The sequence below is a fragment of the Microcebus murinus genome, chromosome X, assembly GCF_040939455.1.
Source record: "Microcebus murinus isolate Inina chromosome X, M.murinus_Inina_mat1.0, whole genome shotgun sequence".
Taxonomy (NCBI): domain Eukaryota; kingdom Metazoa; phylum Chordata; class Mammalia; order Primates; family Cheirogaleidae; genus Microcebus; species Microcebus murinus.
This window is the reverse complement of record NC_134136.1, coordinates 46,673,943-46,695,251: the sequence shown is the minus strand read 5'-3', so window position 1 is coordinate 46,695,251 and position 21,309 is coordinate 46,673,943. Positions and strand designations below refer to the sequence as shown.

At 43.2% G+C, this 21,309-nt stretch overlaps 2 protein-coding genes across 2 annotated transcripts in view; one reads left to right on the top strand and one right to left on the bottom strand.

Moving 5' to 3' along the window:
• The window catches only part of RPL39 (ribosomal protein L39), a 362,820-nt gene that overhangs the window by 75,912 nt on the left and 265,599 nt on the right, over positions 1 to 21,309 (bottom strand). The gene's annotated exons all lie outside the window — the stretch shown is intronic.
• Positions 1,042 to 20,222, top strand: AKAP14 (A-kinase anchoring protein 14). Its single transcript, XM_012739182.3, has 6 exons — positions 1,042 to 1,137; positions 6,145 to 6,284; positions 6,373 to 6,464; positions 16,389 to 16,568; positions 19,455 to 19,507; positions 20,060 to 20,222. The coding sequence occupies exons 2-6, from the start codon at positions 6,155 to 6,157 to the stop codon at positions 20,157 to 20,159; spliced, it is 555 nt and encodes a 184-aa protein (XP_012594636.2). The 5' UTR covers positions 1,042 to 1,137; positions 6,145 to 6,154; the 3' UTR covers positions 20,160 to 20,222.

Sequence of the window (21,309 nt, the reverse complement as noted above, 5' to 3'; positions counted from 1 at the left end):
GCATTTCTTGCTGGATAAAGACACTTTACAGGGCACTTTTCTTCCTTTGTTGGGATTGAGATCCATTGTCTCATGGTAAGCAGCCACTCCATCTATGGAGCATGGTTAAGAGTAGGGGTTCTGAGACTCAGGGAATTCAGGGACTAGTAAAATTAAGAAAATAAAACTGGGTCCTGACATAGGGTCATTAACTTTTCATTTCACCAGTTAAGATAATTTAAAAGAATACTATTTATAATACCATTACTATTAATAATACTAAGAATATCTAACCATTATAGAGAAAGCTTATAATGTACAAGGCATTGTGCTCAGTCTTCACATGAATTGTCTGGTTTGAGCCCCATAGAAACCTTATTCTGTAGGCATTATTACTGTCCCCATTTGATATTATAGACAAGGAAACAGAAAGAAAAATGTCATGTAAATTGTTCCTGTGTCTGTGCTGATCACATTATAGTATACTCTTTCATCCTTGATTCATAAAAGACATTTTTGAAAATAATCAAGTACACAATGGCAGTCCTAACCTCAGAATTTGGGAATAAAAAAGTAAAAGCTCAGTCAATTAAGTCAGACATCTCTGGGTTTGAGTTTAGTACAACGTACTTAACACTCTGTATGTTTTGGTTTGTTCAACTGTAATGTGAAAGTACTAATACCTACCTTATGGTGCCATTGTGAGGGGTAAGTGACTTAACAGACACTGAAGGCTTAACACAGTGCCTGCCACATCATAAGGATACCCAAAACATACCAGCTGCGAGGCTTAGCATCAGTGCTCCTCCTGGCACAGCTCTGTAAGCTCATCTGCTGCTGAAAAGTCTCTGTGATCTGAATGTGGAGGAAAAAAGAAAAAGAAACTAGGTATGGCTACTACAGCTTGTCCTGCTATTGAGGTTTGACAGTTGCAGTCACTGATTCTCCTCCTCCTTCCCTCACTATCTCACCCGCCTTTATTAATAGAAACAGTCAGAAACTTGTGGGCTTTGCTTCCCATTGGTTGAATTGGTGTTGCCCTGGCAGCACCCGTAAACATTCTGTCTGGGAATCTTGGGGAAAAGCTGCTTGGAGACTCCTTCTGAGGCTTCCCCAGCTACCACTGCTACTGCTTCAAACAAGGATCTGGTTGCTCAGGTACTGTGAATCCTAAAGGGGTGGGGGAGCCCACAAAAAGCACTTATAGGGGTTCTCCCTATTCATTACCCAGCCCCCAAACCTGACCATGCTCCCATCTCCTCTCATTCATCCTGCTCATCTGGCCTCTTATTAGGAAGGGAAGGGAAGGAAAAGAACTAGGCAAGGCCAGTAGGAGGGAGGCTTAAGAATGATGTTTGCCTATAGACGTGGGAGGAGAAAAAGTGAGCTTCCTCCTGGGCCCTGCTCTCCACTTTCCCTCACCTGCTATAGCACAGGGATCCCCAGGAAGGTCGTAAGGAGGTCTTTCCATGCGTGAAGTCCCCACCCCATTTGCTTAGTGTTGGAGGTCACAGATTTGGTTTCTAGTCCATTTATCAATAGGGAATTTGCTGAAAGCCAAGTCAGTGAATGACCAAGCCACCAATTGGGCAATTTTCTGAAGATCAAGTTGCTGCATGGCTACTTCACCAAAACCTACTGAATTTACCAATTCACACAAAAACTTTTGTGTGGCTGTCTTTAACTACGGAATTTACAGCTAATTGCTTTGGCCAAATCATCATGACCTATGGGCTAGGGAGAGCCAGTTCTCTAGTTTTAAGGGCCTTCAGGCCCCTCACCCCCTACGCTTTAGCCATTCCTGCTCTGGAGTGGGCAGTCTGGAAAGATTTCATTTCCCCTAGCAGATGATCCTGTTTACCCCCCAACTGCAGCAACAGGGAACTCAGGCAGAGGCAAACCCAGCATTAAAATGCTAATGTCGGCCAGGCGTGGTGGCTCATGCCTGTAATCCTATCACTCTGGGAGGCCAGGCGGATTGCTCAAGGTCAGGAGTTCAAAACCTGCCTGAGCAAGAGGGAGACCCCACCTCTACTAAAAATAGAAAGAAATCAATTGGCCAACTATAGAAAAAATTAGCCGGGCATGGCGGCACATGCCTGTAGTCCCAGCTACTCGGGAGGCTGAGGCAGGAGGATTGCTTGAGCCCAGGAGTTGAAGGTTGCTGTGACCTAGGCTGACATCACGGCACTCTACCCGGAGCAACAGAGTGAGACTCTTTCTCAAAAAAAAAAAAAAAAAATGCTAATGTCAAGGCCTAAATGAACACCAGTCAACATTATTACAGGAATATTCACAGGCTGTTCAAATCATTCTTGGACTGATGTTCATGGGAACTGTTTTGTCTTGTGCAGTATTCACCACCCTGGGATCAATAATGATGTTGAGAGAGCAAACTGTTATAGTCCGATATGCGAGAAAAGACCACCTTAGAAACCAAATTGGGCCACATTGTGAGTCTTTCTTTACTAGCCAGGACTACTCATGTCCTGCAGGAGGCAGGCACAGAAAAGTAGTGATGAGAGTGGAAAAACGGCCCCTTTTTAAAGGCAAAAAAACACACTCTAAAAATCTAATTAGCAAGCACTTTTACAGAAGTGAGAGAAAGCATTAATCTTACATTTTTATCTTGCTTTAGCACAAGGCGGGGGGGATTGGAGCTTTGAGATGGGTTTTGTAGGAGTCACCGGCTGCAGCTAAGATTCAGGCGAGAGGAAGCCTCTGAAGTATCATAATTACAGACAGCATTAATCTTAGTTGAAGTACATCCTGCATCCTGTGATCTAAGCCCGAGCGCATTTCACTAGGTACATAAAGGATGTCAGGCACTTCGACCCTAGACTAGCGGCTATATCTTGTGGACAGTTGTGCCATGTACCACTGCCCTTCACCTTAGTTTCTAAACTTAATCACACTAGCAGAGGTGGGATGGCAGGTGCAGAGTCAGATAAGGGTCAGCTGAAACTTTCCCACTCTCCTAACTAAGCAAACATAATACAGAAGCTAATGACTGGTTATTGGCTACCTATGGTCCCTAGGCCCTAACAAAACAAAGGCTCACAGGGAGAGGGTAGGCACATTCTAGACTCCATGAAAATGTGAGAACAGAGCTCTGTGGGGGAAATTTCCTCTTTCCTCCTAAAGTTCACTGAAAGACCAACTCACAATTAAGGCAGATTAATAAGAGAATTACAGAATGATTACCCAATATCCCAGTGAGGTTCAGAAATTTTTATATCATTCTTTTATTTATTTATTTGAGACAGAGTCTCACTCTGTTGCCTGGGCTAGAGTGAGTACCGTGGCGTCAGCCTAGCTCACAGCAACCTCAGACTCCTGGGCTCAAGCAATCTTCCTGCCTCAGCCTCCCGAGTAGCTGGGACTACAGGCATGTGCCACCATGCCCGGCTAATTTTTTTTTCTATATATATTAGTTGGCCAATTAATTTTTTTTCTATTTATAGTAGAGACGGGGTTTTGCTCTTGCTCAGGCTGGTTTTGAACTCCTGACCTCGAGCAATCCACCCGCCTCGGCCTCCCAGAGTGCTGGGATTACAGGCGTGAGCCACCGTGCCCGGCTTATACCTTTCTTTTAGAGGAGAGGGGTAGAGGAGGAAAAGAGGTAATTCTGTTTAGGGGCAATAAATGGTTGCTAGGGAGGATGAATGAATGGGGGAAACAGATTAACTTGTAAATGATTGTCCTTGCAAATTAAATTAACCTGAGAGAGAGAAAATATTTTATAATTAAGAAATATTTTATATTTAAAATGATTTGGGCCAGGTCTGGTTGCATTCTCAATCATCTTTCTACAATACATTGAGATAACAGGGAGAGGGAAGGGCAGTCAATTGTTCTTTTTGATGAGTCTGATTTATTCAGATAGAGGGAAAGCCCCTTCCAAAGCCTGTTGATCTCTAAGGGCCCTTAATTCAAAATACTCTTTATACCAAGGAGTCATATTTTGGGGTGAAATTTCCTAAGCTGCTTCAGCCCCGCTACCCTTTCTGAATCTTGGAGGCAGAAGAGCAGTGTAGTTACAAGCACAGGTTGTGGAGCCAGACAGTCTGGGTGTGCAGCTCAGTTTCCTCATTTTCACATGGCGACAAGAGGTCTTCTGTTTATGATTTAGGGTCCTGGTAGGAAACCGTAGGCGTGCTAAAATGAGGATAGTGGAGAAGGGTTAAAGGAAATAATTACCAAGGTGTCGGCAGAGTGCAGGGAAACAAAGGAAAGTGCAGCTCTCTGGGCTAGTAACAGGGGGGCCAAAAGGGTTGAGGGGAAAGAATGGTTACCCTTACTAGACTGAGAAGTCATGTGAGAGAGCTGTTCTGAGAGAAACTGGGACCTTCTCCATGCAGCCAGCTACAGGCAACCCTGTTGGGGGAGAGCCACCAGGGATATATACTTGGACCTCACCCTCTTTCCTTCAGCCTGATCTCCTTATTGTGTGGAACCTCCTGGAAGCCACAGGGCACAGGAGAGCTCATTCACTGGTCTAGTCAGGTTAGCCTTCCAGGGCAGTGAGCAGGGAGAGACAGGGGGAGAGTAGTCTGGAAGGGCAAATGGAAAGTGTTCAATGCATGATCTCATAGGGCTGTGGTGATAGCTAAATGAAACACAACAATTGCACACCCCCAAATTGGGAGCTGTTATTTATAGAAAATAAATGGCTCTGTTTTGGAGAGAGATATTCACTCTCATGCAGCCCCCTGTCCCCAATGCAAGGATTACCTGTAAGGAATTTAAAACTGTTCTGGCAAAAGATAAAATAGGCCGGGCGCGGTGGCTCACGCCTGTAATCCTAGCACTCTGGGAGGCCGAGGCGGGCGGATTGCTCAAGGTCAGGAGTTCAAAACCAACCTGAGCCAGACCCCGTCTCTACCATAAAAATAGAAAGAAATTAATTGGCCAACTAATATATATATATATAAAAATCAGCCGGGCATGGTGGCTTGTGCCTGTAGTCCCAGCTACTCGGGAGGCTGAGGCAGGAGGATCACTTGAGCCCAGGAGTTTGAGGTTGCTGTGAGCTAGGCTGACGCCACGGCACTCACTCTAGCCTAGGCAAGAAAGCGAGACTCTGTCTCAAAAAAAAAAAAAAAAAAAGATAAAATAAAATAAAATGGACTGTCTTGGCTGTAAGAGATTTCTCATAAGTAAAGAGACTTAAGCAATAGCAGAGAAAGAAAGAGAATCTAAGACTCGAGGGAAAAAATGTAAAAAAGACTGAAAATGTGCAAAGACTCCTAGTGCTGTGATGCACCCATGTTCACAGCCCTGATAACTTCAATTTTCACATTGTCAATCAATGTTAAAGGCATTGGGAACATTTTAGCTATCATTTATGATAAAAATCTCATTAGAACAGGAGCAAATATTTTATTTATTTATTTGTTTTTTTATTTTAGCATATTATGGAGGTACAAGTGTTAAGATTACATGTATTGTCCATGCCCCCCTCCCCCCACAACTATTTTCTTGATGTGATAAATCTCAAACCACAAACTAGCATCATACCTAATGGTCTAGCAGCAGAAAACAAGTCCACTGAAGTCAGACACAAAAGATGGATACTCATGATCTCTACTTTTCATTTAACATTTTTCTGGAAGTGTTAACCAAAGCTAATGTTCATAAGAGCTATATGTTTCTGAAAAAGAGATGGTAAAAATGATAGTTTCTTGGAGATGATATAATTATACACTGTAGCTGGAAAACCCAAGAGAAAAAAACTGCAAAACCAACCCCTCGTCTCCTATAATGCTGCTAATCATTTTACTTCACTATCTTTAAAGAGCCATATGCTCTTAGTTACTCGTAGCAGGGATTGGGGTTCTATTAAAAACTCAACTAGAAATCAATATTGTTAGCACTCCATCAAGTTAGAAATCATTCTACTACTTTTCCATTTTAAGTCTTCATAGTTTTGAGAATGTGAAAAACCTTGGTTTTCAGGAAAAGCAGATCTCAGCAGCCAGGCACAACAGGTATACAGTGATATCTCACTCCTACTCTAACCCCTCAATCTCTTCCCTAGAGGTAACAACTGTTTCCTGTGTCTTGTGATTCTTCAAGAGATTGTACTTATATGAGTGTGTTCACACGTATGATAGATACACACACATGGGTGCAGAGAGTAACTTCTTGAATTTCCTTTTCCAGGCAAAAGAAAATGAATGAGCCTAAAAATGTCAAAATTCAGAAGACAGTGAAATTGGATGGCCAAGATGATAGCAAAGTGACTGCCATAGCTCTAGCTATAGTTAAGGATGTCATCGATGCTGCTGTTAAGTTTGTGGAAGGTAGTAATCCTGTTTGAGTACCTAAACAATTGTCTCATTATGTAGTGCCACACTACCAGGCAACTAACAAATTCACACCTGTTTGCAGATGCTGACAACCCCATCAAAAATATCAAATGGATCACACACGGGGAATTCACAGCAGAAAGGGGCCGTAAACAAATTGAGCAGTTTGTTTTGGTAAGTTAGTTGACCACTCCAGTTTGGTAGATGAGAGTGAAGAACAAGAAAAAGGCTCTTGTTTGATAAAAAGTTTGAAGATCAGAAAACCTAGGAGATGATATAAAAGGTGATTAGAGTTAGTAAACATTGTTTCCATCTTGGTTCCAAAATCAAGGTGGGATTGTCTTTGAAGGTGAAAAGCACAATCGTATTTTCCTGTGTTTGTATCGTCCTAACTTTACATTTCCCTAGGAAAATCTGATATTTTGAGTTAAGCAATTTGTCCACACCAATGCATTAGATAGGGGCCTAGTGGCCTAAGGACAACAGGCTCCTCCATCATAGTTCTCTACCACCAACTTTATTGATTTATTTATTTTTATTTTATTTTTTTTTGAGACAGAGTCTCGCTTTGTTGCCCAGGCTATGGTGAGTGCCATGGCGTCAGCCTAGCTCACAGCAACCTCAAACTCCTGGGCTCAAGCAATCCTCCTGCCTCAGCCTCCCGAGTAGCTGGGACTACAGGCATGCGCCACCGTGCCCGGCTAATTTTATATATATATATATCTATATATATGGATATATATATAGATATATATATATATTAGTTGGCCAATTAATTTCTATTTATAGTAGAGACGGGGTCTCGCTCTTGCTCAGGCTGGTTTCGAACTCCTGACCTCGAGCAATCCGCCCGCCTCAGCCTCCCAGAGTGCTAGGATTACAGGTGTAAGCCACCGCGCCCGGCCCACCACCAACTTTAGAATGCTCATGTTAACAGAGGGAATGCAGATGGATCAAAAGTCTTTTTTTTTTTTTTTTTCACGGCTGGTTCCATCCGTACACAGGACAAAAGTCTTTTTGATTTAGCTTTGGAATATATTGCCTGGATAGTAAGATGTACATGCCTATGAATTCCTTTTTTTTTTTTCCACCTGTATGTGGCTCTGATTCCTTTGCATGGCTTACACTGGCAGCTTTTCGAAGAAGGTCCTGGGTTGCTTCGCATAACTGATGGGTAGATAAAGAAGAATGGCTTGGGAGCCAGGTGCAGTGGCTTGTGAACTACGGTTGCACACCACTGCACTCCAGCCTGGGGAACCAAGTGGGGCTCCATCTCTCTTAAAAGAAAAAATAAAAAAGAATGGCTTGAAATCCCTTCTCATTGATTGTACTACCATGGAATACAGACCAGTTGAAATTGGTAGAGGTGAAGTCCCCTTCCCCTGGGAAAAGTTCCAGCTATCTCTGTTCCTCTGGCTAGTCCATCAAAGCCAAACCCCCCAGGGCAGTTTCCTAGGCCTTAGGAAGACCTGGTCAGGTGGGAAGGAGAAAAAGGTCAGGGATTTCTGGCTCCACATCGATATCTATGCTCCGGTGGGCATCACTCACCATGCCTGTAAGGAGGGGTATCTAGAGCATAGTTAGGATGAATGGTGCAAGGTACTCTTGAGCCTTTCTGCTCTGAAGCACATCTCCATTTGGACGCTGTACTCTGGATGCCTGAATCAGACTAGAATGAACACAGAGCAAACAGGAAAATTTCCCCTTGTAAATCCCACTGGTCATTCTGAGTAAAAGGCAAAAAGTAAGTGCTGGCAGTGGTCTATAAGGCCTAAGATGATCTGAGTCCCCTCCCTGCTCCCAATTTATGGATTAGGCCCCATCACTTACTACCTTCTCCCCTTTCACCTTCCTCACTCAGCCTCCTGCTGTTCCTCAACTGCCAGGCATGTTTCCACCTCAGGACCTTTGCACTTGCTGTTCCCTCTGCGTGGAACCCTCTCCCCTACGATAAAAAACTGCTTTACTTCTCTTAAGACTCTGGTTAAAATACCACCTGCTTATTGAGGCCTCTTCTGGCCACTTCATCTATTAATATAATTGCAACCCTCTCCCCTTCTCTGATTCATTTTGCCCTTAGCACTTCTCTCTATCTAAGATATCAGAGTTTACTTATTTATCCTATTGCCTTTCTTCTACCACCAGATGCTCAAGAAATCTGTGTTGAATACATGAACAGATTTATTATTCATTACCATTATTTCTTTTCTTTTTTTTTTTTTTTCTTTTGAGACAGAGTCCTGCTTTGTTGCCCAGGCTAGAGTGAGTGCCGTGGCGTCAGCCTAGCTCACAGCAACCTCAATCTCCTGGGCTCAAGCAATCCTCCTGCCTCAGCCTCCCGAGTAGCTGGGACTACAGGCATGCGCCCACCATGCCCGGCTAATTTTTTCTATATATATTAGTTGGCCAATTAATTTCTTTTTATTTATAGTAGAGATGGGGTCTTGCTCTTGCTCAGGCTGGTTTCGAACTCCTGACCACGAGCGGTCTGCCTGCCTTGGCCTCCAAGGATCCAGGTATTTCTGATGGAGAACTTTCTCAAGCTTATTGCCAATTTCCCAGAGTCCACCACATATCAGGAATGATAAATTAGGAGTTGGCATTTACTGAGCATTGCTATGTACCAAGCACTGCTAAGCACTTCACCATGCATGATCTCATTTAATCTTCACAACAAACCTGTGTGTAGGCTCATCAGTATACCCATTTTATAGATGAGAACTTTGAGGCTCAGAGAGGTTGGGCAATTTGTTCAAAGTCTCTCTGATTAAGCAGCAAAATTAAGTTATGATCATAGGTCTGTTTGATATGTTCTTTCCACCATAGTAGGAAATATACTTTTACATTTTTTTTTTTTTTTTGAGACAGAGTCCAGCTCACAGCAACCTCAAATTCCTGGGCTCAAGTGATCTTCCTGCCTCAGCCTCCTTAGTAGCTGGGACTACAGGTGTGCACCACCAGGTCCAGCGACATTTTTTCTATTTTTAGTAGAGATGGGGTCTCCCTCTCGCTTGAACTCCTGAGCTCAAGTGGTCCTCCCAGTGTGCTAGGATTACAGGTGTGAGCCACCTCACTTGGCCTCCATAACTCTTTTTTTTTTTTTTTTGAGACAGAGTCTTGCTTTGTTGCCCAGGCTAGAGTGAGTGCTGTGGCCACAGAGTGCTAGGATTACAGGCATGAGCCACCCCGCCCGGCCTACTTTTACATTTTTTTTTTGTTTTGTCTTGTTTTTTTTTTTTTTTTTTTTTTTTTTTTGAGACAGAGTCTCACTTTTGTTGCCCTGGCTAGAGTGAGTACCGTGGTGTCAGCCTAGCTCACAGCAACCTCAAACTCCTGGACTCAAGCGATCCTTCTGCCTCAGCCTCCCAAGTAGCTGGGACTACAGGCATGCACCACCATACCCGGCTAATTTTTTGTATATATATTTTTAGTTGGTCAATTAATTTCTTTCTATTTTTAGTAGAGATAGGGTCTCACTCAGGATGGTTTCGAACTCCCAACCTTGAGCAATCCACCCGCCTTGGCCTCCCAGTGTGCTAGGATTACAGGCGTGAGCCACCGCGCCCAACCCATTTTTTTTTTTTAATTAATTTTTTTTGAGACAGTCTCACTCTGTTTACCCAGGCTAGAGTGCAGTGGCATCAGCCTAGATCACAGCAACCTCAAACTTCTGGGCTCAAGTGATCCTCCTGTCTCAGCCTCCCAAGTAGCTGGGACTACAGGCACACGCCACCACACCTGGATAATTTTTTCTATATTTAGTAGAGACGGGTCTCGCTCTTGCTTAGTCTGGTCTTGAACTCCTGACTTGAAGTGATCCTCCCACCTTGGCCTCCCAGAGTACCAGGATTACAGGTGTGAGCCACTGTGCCCAGCCGAAAGACATTTTTAGAGCCAGAGTCATGCTCTGTCTCCCAGGCTGGAGTGCAGTGGCACGATCATAGCTCACTGCAGACTAAAACTCCTAGGCTCAAGTGATCCTCTCACTTCAGCCTCCTGAGTAGCTGGGACTACAGGTGTGCACCACCATGCCCAGCCAATATTTTTTTTTTGTAGAGATGGGTCTCCCTATGTTGCCCAGCTGGTCTCAAACTCCTGGCCTCAAGTGATCCTCCCACCTGACCAACCCAAAGTGCTGGGACGCAGGCGTGAAGAAAGTTTAGTAGTACTTTCTGATGACAAAAATAATGCAGAGGCTGGGCATGGTGGCTCACTGCATTATTATTATTATTATTATTTCAGATAGGGTCTTCTTCTGTTGCCAGGACTAGAATACAGTGGTGTCATTTTAGCTCACTGAAACTCAAACTCCTGGGCTCAAGTGATCCTCCTGTCTCAGCCTCCCAAGTACCTGGGACTACAGATGCATACCACCATGCTTGGCTATTTTTTCTTTTTCTTGTAGACAGGGAGTTTGCTATAGGACTCAGTCTGGTCTAGAACTCCTGGCCTCAAGTGATCCTCCTGCCTCGGCCTCTCAAAGTGCTGGGATTACTAGTGTGAACCTGTGCCCAGCCAACAAATGAGTTCTTTATAAGAGAAAAACTGGAGAATCTCTATCGCCTAACACAGTAAAAACTATTTTTATAATAAAAATAAGACACATCATTACAAAAAAATCCCAGTGAGCAAAGAGACACAAATTAAATAATGAAAGTTTCCCTTTCACTTCCACAGTACTTAGTTCTGTTATCCCGAAGGTCACTTGCATGGATAACAGTTTTGTGAATATACTTCTAGGTTACCTATTGGTTTTGTTTTTTCTTTCTTTTTTTTTTTTCCAGACAGATTCTCACTCTTTTGACTAGGCTAGAGTGCTGTGGCGTCAGCCTAGCACATGGCAACCTCAAACTCCTGGGCTCAAGCGATCCTCCTGCCTCAGCCTCCCGGGTAGCTGGGACTATAGGCATGCACCATCGTGCCTGGCTAATTTTTTTCTATTTTTTAGTTGTCTGGCTAATTTACTTCCTTTTTTAGTAGAGACAGGGGTCTCACTCTTGCTCAGGCTGGTCTCGAACTCCTGAGCTCAAGCAATCCTCCCGCCTTGGCCTCCCAGAGTGCTAGGATTACAGCTGTGAGCCACCGTGCCTGGACACCTATTGGTGGTTTTATATGTTTTTTTTTTTTTTGAGACAGAGTCTGGCTCTGTTGCCCGGGCTAGAGTGCCGTGGCATCAGCCTAGCTCACAGCAACCTCAAACTCCTGGGCTCAAGTGATCCTTCTGCCTCAGCCTCCCAAGTAGCTGGGACTTCAGGCATGTACCACCATGCCCGGCTAATTTTTTCTATATATTTTTAGTTGTCCAGCTAATTTGTTTCTATTTTTAGTAGAGACAGGGTCTCACTCTTGCTCAAGCTGGTCTTGAACCCTGATCTTGAGCGATCCTCCCCCCTCAGCCTCCCAGAGTGCTAGGATTATAGGCATGAGCCACCACGCCCAGCCCACCTATTAGTTTTGAGTGACCAATAATATGTGAGTGGCTAAGCCGTCCATGGTAGAGTAGCACAATGAGATACTGTTTCCCAGAAGTGAGTTTATGAAGCAGTACTATTTAATAGTCACAAAACACAAGGATAATACACACTCACTAGAGCTACATAAAAGTCTGTTGCCTGCATGTTGATAAAAGTGGCAAGAGGCCGGGCGCGGTGGCTCACGCCTGTAATCCTAGCACTTGGGAGGCGGAGGCGGGCGGATTGCTCGACGTCAGGAGTTCGAAACAAGCCTGAGTAAGAGCAAGACCCCATCTCTACTATAAATAGAAAGAAAATTAATTGGCCAACTAATATATATAGAAAAAATGAGCTAGGCATAGTGGTGCATGCCTGTAGTCCCAGCTACTAGGGAGGCTGAGGCAGAAGGATTGCTTGAGCCCAGGAGTTTGAGCTTGCTGTGAGCTAGGCTGATGCCACAGCACTCACTCTAGCCTGGGCAACAAAGTGAGACTCTGTCTCAAAAAAAAAAAAAAGTGGCAGGAGACTGGCCTAATGGAAAAAGCCAGATTTAATGTCATGTCTAAGGCTGCCTTAGTTCATAAAAGGTAAAAAATCGGCCGGGAGCGGTGGCTCATGCCTATAATCCTAGCACTCTGGGAGACCGAGGTGGGCAGATTGCTCAAGGTACGGAGTTTGAAACCAGCCTGAGCGAGAGCGAGACCCCGTCTCTACTATAAATAGAAAGAAATTAGTTGGCCAACTAATATATATAGAAAAAATTAGCCAGGCATGGTGGCGCGTGCCTGTAGTCCCAGCTACTCAGAAGGCTGAGGCAGGAGGATTGCTTGAGCCCAGGAGTCTGAGGTTGCTGTGAGCTAGGCTGACACCATGGCACTCACTCTAGCCTGGGCAACAAAGCGAGACTCTGTCTCAATAAAATAAAATAAAATAAAATAAAATAAAATAAAATAAAATAAAATAAAATAAAATAAAATAACATTCAGGGTCTCCTTTGATCCAGAAGCTTCCTGTGCCCCCATAGCAAGCCCAAGAGGGTTCAGTTGAATTTGTTGAATACCTATTATATTCAAGGCCCTGGGCCCAGGGCTGCATTATGATTTCTGTGGGCTAGCCTAGGCACTCTTCCCTTTTTGGGTCCCTTCCTTCTTAAATATATGAACAATTTTGTCTTAAGACAGTATTGGCATAAAGATGAATATAATAATTGGTCCTAAAAGTTCATTTTTTTTGGCCGGGCGTGGTGGCTCAAGCCTGTAATCCTAGCACTCTGGGAGGCCGAGGCGGGCGGATTGTTCGAGGTCAGGACTTAGAAACCAGCCTGAGCAAGAGCAAGACCCCATCCCTACTATAAATAGAAATTAATTGTCCAACTAATATATATAGAAAAAATTAGCCAGTCATGGTGGCGCATGCCTGTAGTCCCAGCTACTCAGGAGGCTGAGGCAGCAGGATTGCTTGAGCCCAGGAGTTTGAGGTTGCTGTGAGCTAGGCTAATGCCATGGCACTCACTCTAGCCTGGGCAACAAAGTGAGACTCTGTCTCAAAAAAAAAAAAAAAAAAAAAAAAAAGTTCATTTTTTCCTTCTAACTTTAAAAGAAATGAAAACATTTTTTGTGGGCCTTTCAACGTATTGTGGGCCCTAGATGCTGTGTTTACTATGCCTATGGATAAGTCAGCCCTGCTAGCAATGTTTTAATATGGAGACTACGAGGCAGATTGTTCTTCATGCAGGTAGTACAGGTATGTGTTGGGGGATCAAAGTGCCATAAGAGACACAGAAAACAAGCTCCACAAGTGTTCAAAGATGGGTGCAAAATAACATCTGGTTGGAAGAAGGATCAGAAGACTTCGTGGAGGTGGCAGTTTTGGGAAAAAGGACTTTATCAAGTAGAGGTGAGAGGGAGAGGCTTCCAGAGAAATGACAACACCCTAACCAAAAGCAAATATTGGGAATAGTGACAAGTTCGAGTTTAATGGGAACATGCACTTTTTGTTGGGAAAAGTGTGACATGAGGGTTGAAAGTCATATTATTAGATCCAGACTGTGGGCAGTCTTAAATAACACAGTGAAATATTTTCAGTTTGTTTGGCAAAGGGGAGCTGTGGAAGGTTTCTGAACTGAGCAGATATAATTCAAGCTGTGCTTAAGGAAAACAACTCTGGCTTCAGTGTATGTGGTGGTCTGGAGAAGTGAGGTTAAAAACAATGGTGTCTAGATAGGAAGTTTCTTCCTAAGTCCAGGTGAGAAACAATGGGAACTGAAGTAGAGAAGTGTCAGTGGGAATGGAGAAGAATGGAGCGATGTGAGACATATTTGGGGTAGAACAGATATGACTGAAAGTTAATCAAAAATAGACAAATCAATCAAAGAAGGAAGGGATGAAGGACTGAATGAATGCTGATACTTTCAATAATATAGTTAACCTTAGTTGTGTACAGTTGGTTCTCATATGTACATGGGATTGGTTTGAGGACCCCGAGGATACTGAACTCTGCAGTGCTCAAGTCCCTTAAGTTGGCCCTTCATCCATGAATTCAAGCAACCATGAATGGAAAAGGTCAGCCTTCTGTAGTGCGTGGGGAGCCCACGGGTGTGGAGCCTGCAGATGCAGAGCTGACTGTATTCCCATCTCAACTCCAAGAATAGGGCCAGACAAAGGAGACATTCCAAGGGAAGTTTTCTGTTTCTTGACTCTTTTCCCTAGTAAGATTTGTGTTTTGACAGGAAGAAGCTTCTCCAAACAGGAAATCATTCCTTTCAAAGGGATGTGGGTCATCCTATTGTCTGACTCATTCCTCTTTTTTTTCTTTTCTTTTTTATTTGAGCATATTATGGGGGTACAAATGTTAAGGTTACGTATATTGCCCTGCCCTCCCCCCAGTCAGACCTTTAAGCGAGACCATCCCCCAGATGGTGCACGTCTCACTCATTATGTATGTATATACCCATCCCCACCTCCCCCTCCCATCTGCCCGATGCCCGATAAACATTATTCTTATATGTCCACTTAGGTGTTGATCACTTAATACCAATTTGCTGGTGAGTACATGTGGTGCTCATTTTTCTATTCTTGGGATATTTCACCTAGTAGAATGGGTTCCAGCTCTATCCAGGATAATACAAGAGGTGCTAGATCAGCATTGTTTCTTATAGGTGAATAGTACTCCATGATATACATATACCACATTTTATTAGTCCACTCATGTATTGATGGGCACTTGGGTTGTTTCCACAACTTTGCAATTGTGAATTGTGCTGCTATAAACATTTGAGTGCAGGTGTCTTTTTTTTTTTTTTTTTTTTTTTTTTTGAGACAGAGTCTCACTTTGTTGTCCAGGCTAGAGTGAGTGCCGTGGCGTCAGCCTAGCTCACAGCAACCTCAAACTCCTGGGCTCCAGTGATCCTTCTGCCTCAGCCTCCCGAGTAGCTGGGACTACAGGCATGTGCCACTATGCCCGGCTAATTTTTTATATATATATATCAGTTGGCCAATTAATTTCTTTCTGTTTATAGTAGAGACGGGGTCTCGCTCTTGCTCAGGCTGGTTTTGAACTCCTGACCTTGAGCAATCCGCCCGCCTCGGCCTCCCAAGAGCTAGGATTACAGGCGTGAGCCACCGCGCCCGGCCAGGTGTCTTTTTTTATAGAGTCTCTTTTGTTCTTTTGGGTAGATGTCCAGTAGTGGGATTGCTGGATCAAATGGTAGATCTACTTGTATCTCTTTGAGGTATCTCCATATCGCTTTCCACAGAGGTTGCACTAGTTTGCAGTCCCACCAGCAGTGTAGGAGTATTCCTCTTCTGACCTTATTTTATATACCACCTATGGCTGCAATCAAGTGAATTTTGATATTCACAAATGGCTGAAACCAGCCTCATTACTTTCTAGTCACACCTTTAAGTCTCCTGGGATGAGCAGAGCATGTGTTCTAATCACTTTCTAATTATTTTCCAATAACAAATTTGCCTCCCAAGTAAGGGGTCTGGAGCAAGGTCTGTGTGTATGTGGGTGGTGTGTATGTACCTCTTCTGTATACTCACTTCCTTGGTTATCTTGTCCAGTCTCACGTCTGAGGGTGTGCCCCTGCAGTCCAAAGTTCAATCTTAAATGATGTTTGTGTTCTTCACTTGTTTCATTTCAGCTCCATCTTTTCTCTCCTCTGCCCATGGAGATATTTGGGAGTTGACTCAAGTTTGAATCCCAGTGAAAAGTCTTAGGAGTGGACTACAGAACAGAGCTGTAACTGACACATTTTTGTTTGTTTTTTGAGACGTAGTCTCACTCTGTCACCTGGGCTAGAGTGCTGTGGTGTCAGCCTAGCTCACAGCAACCTCAAACTCCTGGGCTCAAGTGATTCTCCTGCCTCAGCCTCCTAAGTAGCTGGGACTACAGGCATGCGCCACCATACCTGACTAATTTTCCTATGTTTAGTAGAGATGGGGTCTTGCTCTTGCTCAGGCTGGTCTCGAACTCCTGAGCTCAAGTGACCCTCCCAACTCAGCCTCCCAGAGTGATAGGATTACAGGTGTGAGCCCATGCCCAGCCTCTAACTGACTCTCATACACTGCATTTATCTACAGGACATGAACAGAAGACTTCTTTTCTTTTTTGTGTGTGCTTTTCCTTTTTTTCTATGAAACAGACATGGGAGTATCAAAGACGCTGGGCGCACTACACAGAATTTATAGAGAGGAAAGACGTAATTCACAGCTTCCACTACATCTACTGTGTACGTTGGAGTGTCCCAACTGCTCCAAGACCCATTGCGAAAGTCACGGCTGCTGCCTACTTCACCATCAAGATCAACAAAAACAAACCTCCGGTAAGCTCTTTGTTTTCTGTCCTGTTCCCTTCAGTGAGGCTTCAGTGAAAGTAAAGACTTTTCTTTTCAAGGTCAATCAATGACCCCCTCTTTGTAAAACTTAAGTCATTATTTCTGTCCTCATCTTACTTGGCCCATGTGCAGCACCTGCCATAACTGATCACTCCCTCCTCTGTGAAACTTTCTATTTGGCTTTTAGAATAACATACTCTTTGTTGTTGTTGTTGTTGTTGTTGTTTTGAGAGAGTTTCACTGTGTTGCCCAGGCTAGAGTGAGTGCCATGGCGTCAGCCTAGCTCACAGCAACCTGAAACTCCTGGGCTCAAGCAATCCTTCTGCCTCAGCCTCCTGAGTAGCTGGGACTACAGGCGCATACCACCATGCTTGGCTATTTTTTTTCTATTTTTATTTTTTTAGCTAATTTCTTTCTATTTCTAGTAGAGACAGGGTCTTGCTTTTGCTCAGGCTGATCTCCAACTCCTGAGCTCAAAGGTTCCGCCTGCCTCGGCCTCTCAGAGTGCCAGGATTACAGGCATGAGCCACCATGCCCGGCCCCCAATCATTTCTTTTTTTTTTTTTTTTTTTGGAGACAGAGTCTCGCTTTGTTGCCTAGGCTAGAGTGAGTGCCGTGGCATCAGCCTAGCTCACAGCAACCTCAAACACCTGGGCTCAAGCGATCCTTCTGTCTCAGCCTCCCAAGTAGCTGGGACTACAGGCATGAGCCACCATGCCCGGCTAATTTTTTCTATATATATTAGTTGGCCAATTAGTTTCTTTCTATTTATAGTAGAGACGGGGTCTCGCTGTTGCTCAGGCTGGTTTCGAACTCCCGACCTCGAGCAATCCGCCCGCCTCGGCCTCCCAGAGAGCTAGGATTACAGGCGTGAGCCACCGCGCCCGGCCCCAATCATTTCTTATTACTGTGCTCCTACCACCCTGGTCCAAGACACCATGCTTTCTTACCAAGGTTATGTCAATAGCCTCCTTATCAGTCTCCCTGCTTCCACTCTTGCTCTCATCATGTCTCTTTTCAATATAGCAGCCAGCCAGAGCGAGCTTTGTAATACGAATGTTACTCGTCTGTTTAAAACTTTCCAAAAGTGCTTCTTGAACTTTAAAATGCATACAAACTCACTTGGGGATCTTGTTAAAATGAATATTCTGCTTTAGCAGGTCTGGTGTAGGGCCTGAGATTTTGCATTACTAACAAGCTCCCAGGCAATACTGAGGCTGCAGGCCCAGAGACTACTTTCTTTTTTCTTTTTTTTTGAGACAGTCTTGCTCTGTTGCCCTGGCCAGAGTGTACTGGCATCATCATAGCTCACTGCAACCTCCAACTCCTGGGCTCAAGCCATCCTCCTGCCTCAGCCTCCCAAGTAACTGGGACTACAGGCACGAGCCACCATGCCTGGCTAATTTTTTTTCTATTTTTAGTAGAGACATGGTCTCATTCTTGCTCAGATTGGTCTTGAACTCCTGAGCTCAAGCAATCCTTCTGCCTTGGCCTCCCAGAGTGCTAGGATTACAGGCATGAGCCACCGTGCCTGGCCGAGCACCTCCAAGGCCTTGTGTGACCTAATCCCTTGTCATTTTTGCTTTCCCACTACTCCTTCTCCCTCACTTACTCTGCTCCAGCCACTCTGATCTCCTTGCTACTCTTCAAATAAACTAGGTATAGTCCTGCTTCAGGGCCTTTGTACTTGATATTCCTTTTGACTAGAACACCTCCCCTGGGCATGTGGATTGCCCACTTCCTCCCCTCCTCTCCCACACTTTCTGTCCTATGCTTTTTTTCCATAACACTTTATCACCTTCTAAGATTCTATATAATTAATTATTTTGTTATAGTCTGCTCCTTCCACCAGAATACAAGCTCCACAAAGGCAGGGATTTTTGTCTTGTTGTAAAACAAGGCCTGGCAAATAGTAGCCACTCAGTAAATATTTGAGGGAATGACTGCTTGAAGCCACTAGGCAGACCATGAGTAAGAAATATGTTGATTTGATACCTGGTATGAAAGGAGCCAATATAGCATCCATGAATCCAGGAGGAGGGTCCTCAGAGGAGCAGGGCTGGTACAAAGCATAATGCTGGGAACACAACAGACAAAAAAATTTTATTTCTCCTTTGCCTTCCTACCCTTTCACAAAAGTTATGTGCAACTTGGCCTGACTTTAAGGCCTTATATATGACTACACGGTCAGTGAGCCAACTATGTCCTATACTCATCCTATCTTAGTACAAATGTATCTATTCAGAGTGTTTGGAACCTGGAGTAATCTAAAGAGGTACAGTATGTGGAAATCTCACTTCTCCTGGTCATGTGTCCCTCTATCAGCTGTCTTGCTAACTGTCAAGGTCAGAGATTAGGAAGTAAGATTGGTGGAGATGAATAAGACCATACAAAGATGTCTTGGGAGAATGGCTCTTGCTCAAAATTCTAAGTATAATTTTGGAGGTGAGAATGGGTGGGGACTGCTGAGATATTATAACCTACATTTTTATGCTGCTTTAAAATTATTTTCAAACCTTTTCATCTATATTATTTCATTCTCATGCCACTCCTAGGAGGTAGAGACTGTTAGTTGAGTAAGCTGGAACACGTAAAGAAGGTAAATGTCTTACTCATACTCCTATTAATGAAGAACACAAGCCTCTCTCAGCTTGTTTCCAATTTTGTGGAGATTCTTAAAGTATTTGTTGCCAAAAAGATCTTCGGGGTAACAGAGGTTTGAATGGACGAAAAACTACCACCTACAGACTCTCAATTCATTAGGAAGATGAATTCTGGAAATTCAAAAGTATACTTGTGGACAAGTGTAGGGATGGAAGGAATTAAGAGTTGGTATGATTGGTCTAGGCTGACAGCTGTCCTTTTCTTTCTTAGGATGCACCTATTGATGTCTCATATGTCTTTGAGGAGCATTCATTAGTTCACAGGTAATGAATATTTGGGGACTTATTTTAAAAGGGTGGGAGGTCATCATACTCCAGGAATCCAGCAAGCACACAGCCATAGATAATTCACATAATGGTCACTTTTCTTCTTTGGACCACTTACCCCATTAGAATGGGGTTGAAAGTAGAATTCTGCCATTTTTAAGATAATTGTTTTTCTTAGTGTCTGGTTTTTCAGTAATTATAAACGTGAGGATTAGTTGTTGGAGTAGGGTGGGGGCAAAGTGGGTCATGTTTATTGTTTCTATGGGAAACTTTGAAATCACGTAAAATTAACAATTAACTCATGTCTAATAATCTCTTTTACTGTATAGAAGCTCTCTTAAAGAATCTTTACATATAAGCTCATTAATCCTTTCATTGACTTGGCCTAAGACACAGTAAAGAATAGATAGAGAGAACCCTCACTACCTCTCCTGCCAATAAAATAGGCTTCCTGCTTATTAGGAATGTAACAGAGTAGACAGGGAATCCCTGGCTCAATGTTTTGTTTGATTTGAAAAGCTTTTGGTGTTTTTTTTTCTTCTTCCATAGACCAGGAATGATTCGCTTTCGAGAAAAATGGCCAAGGGACATTATTGATGCCAAAAATATTTTAATAGAGTCAATCAAATTATCACTCAATATTGTCTGATTTTTACAGAATGTTTTAGGTTTGTTGTTCTAATTAGAATATATAAAAATACAATACTGCACATCAAACCACAGAATATTTATTGAATAATAAACTTGTGGCACACAATCCAGTTGTATTTTTTTGCATTCATTTTCCATTCTGCAAATTCTATCACATTAGCAAAGTAACCAGTATGTTGTTTTCTATTTTCTAAAAGATTTTTCCCATCACTATATGCATCATTTCAGGGTCTTACAGGTATAGAGCTGAATTTAGAGAATTGCTAAAATTCACTTGTCAAACCAAACTAAGACTGGTACTTGGCTGCTTGTGCCCCCATCTGAGCCTAAGTCTCTAGCCAGACACACCTCTCTTTATGGGCACAATTGGGGAACAACAAAATGGCGACAGTTCTACAGATCATAATATAAGCAGTCTAAAGGGTTTTACTACTCACAGACCCCTTCATTTACTGAGTTAAGCTTCACTGCTAAACAATACATTTTGAAACTCTGAAACTGGCATGCTGCCTTCCATAACACATCATCACACTCATGATAGCAGCAGGGTGGCTTGAGAACTGAGGCAATGAAAACAGGGATGGGTTCAATCACTATCCTTACTTATTTCTGGTCTTCTTCCCATCCTCATGCTAGATCATCACTTGTTCCTACCTTCTCTGTAAAGCTCTCTTGCCTGGCTGCAAAATTTTAAGACACCAAAGACAAAAATTACATTTCACTCTGAGTGATTACTTACAAGTACATCAGAATATGTATTTACATAGGTAAGCACTGGAAAGGAACACAGCATACTAAAGACAATTGATGTGGTACTGTGAATTTTTCTTTCTTCTTTTTTTTTTACTATTACATTTGCGCAATAAATAAAAAGGAAGGAAAATCCTATTAGAGCAACAGGTAAAGAGGTGGGAAACTAGGTAAGTCTCCTCAGAGAACAAAAAATATATTTAAAATACAACACCCCTACAATTTGACTCATGGCTCAGGTGACTAAACACTGTTTGAAGCAGTTAACACTCATGAGCTGAAAATAAAAAAATACTTTTAGCCCTTTTCTTCTCTTTCCCAAAGAAAATGCTACTGAAGCTATTTTTTGGCAGACCTTTCCTGAACAAACCCCGATGAAAGAAATAGTAAGGTTCTGA

Bases quoted from the DNA above. Each gene is read 5' to 3' on its own strand.
- AKAP14 (XM_012739182.3), top strand. From the start codon at position 6,155: ATGAATGAGCCTAAAAATGTCAAAATTCAGAAGACAGTGAAATTGGAT. The intron at 6,285-6,372 runs GTAGTAATCCTG...ACCTGTTTGCAG, and splicing joins TGCTGTTAAGTTTGTGGAAG to ATGCTGACAACCCCATCAAA. The intron at 16,569-19,454 runs GTAAGCTCTTTG...TTTCTTTCTTAG, and splicing joins TCAACAAAAACAAACCTCCG to GATGCACCTATTGATGTCTC.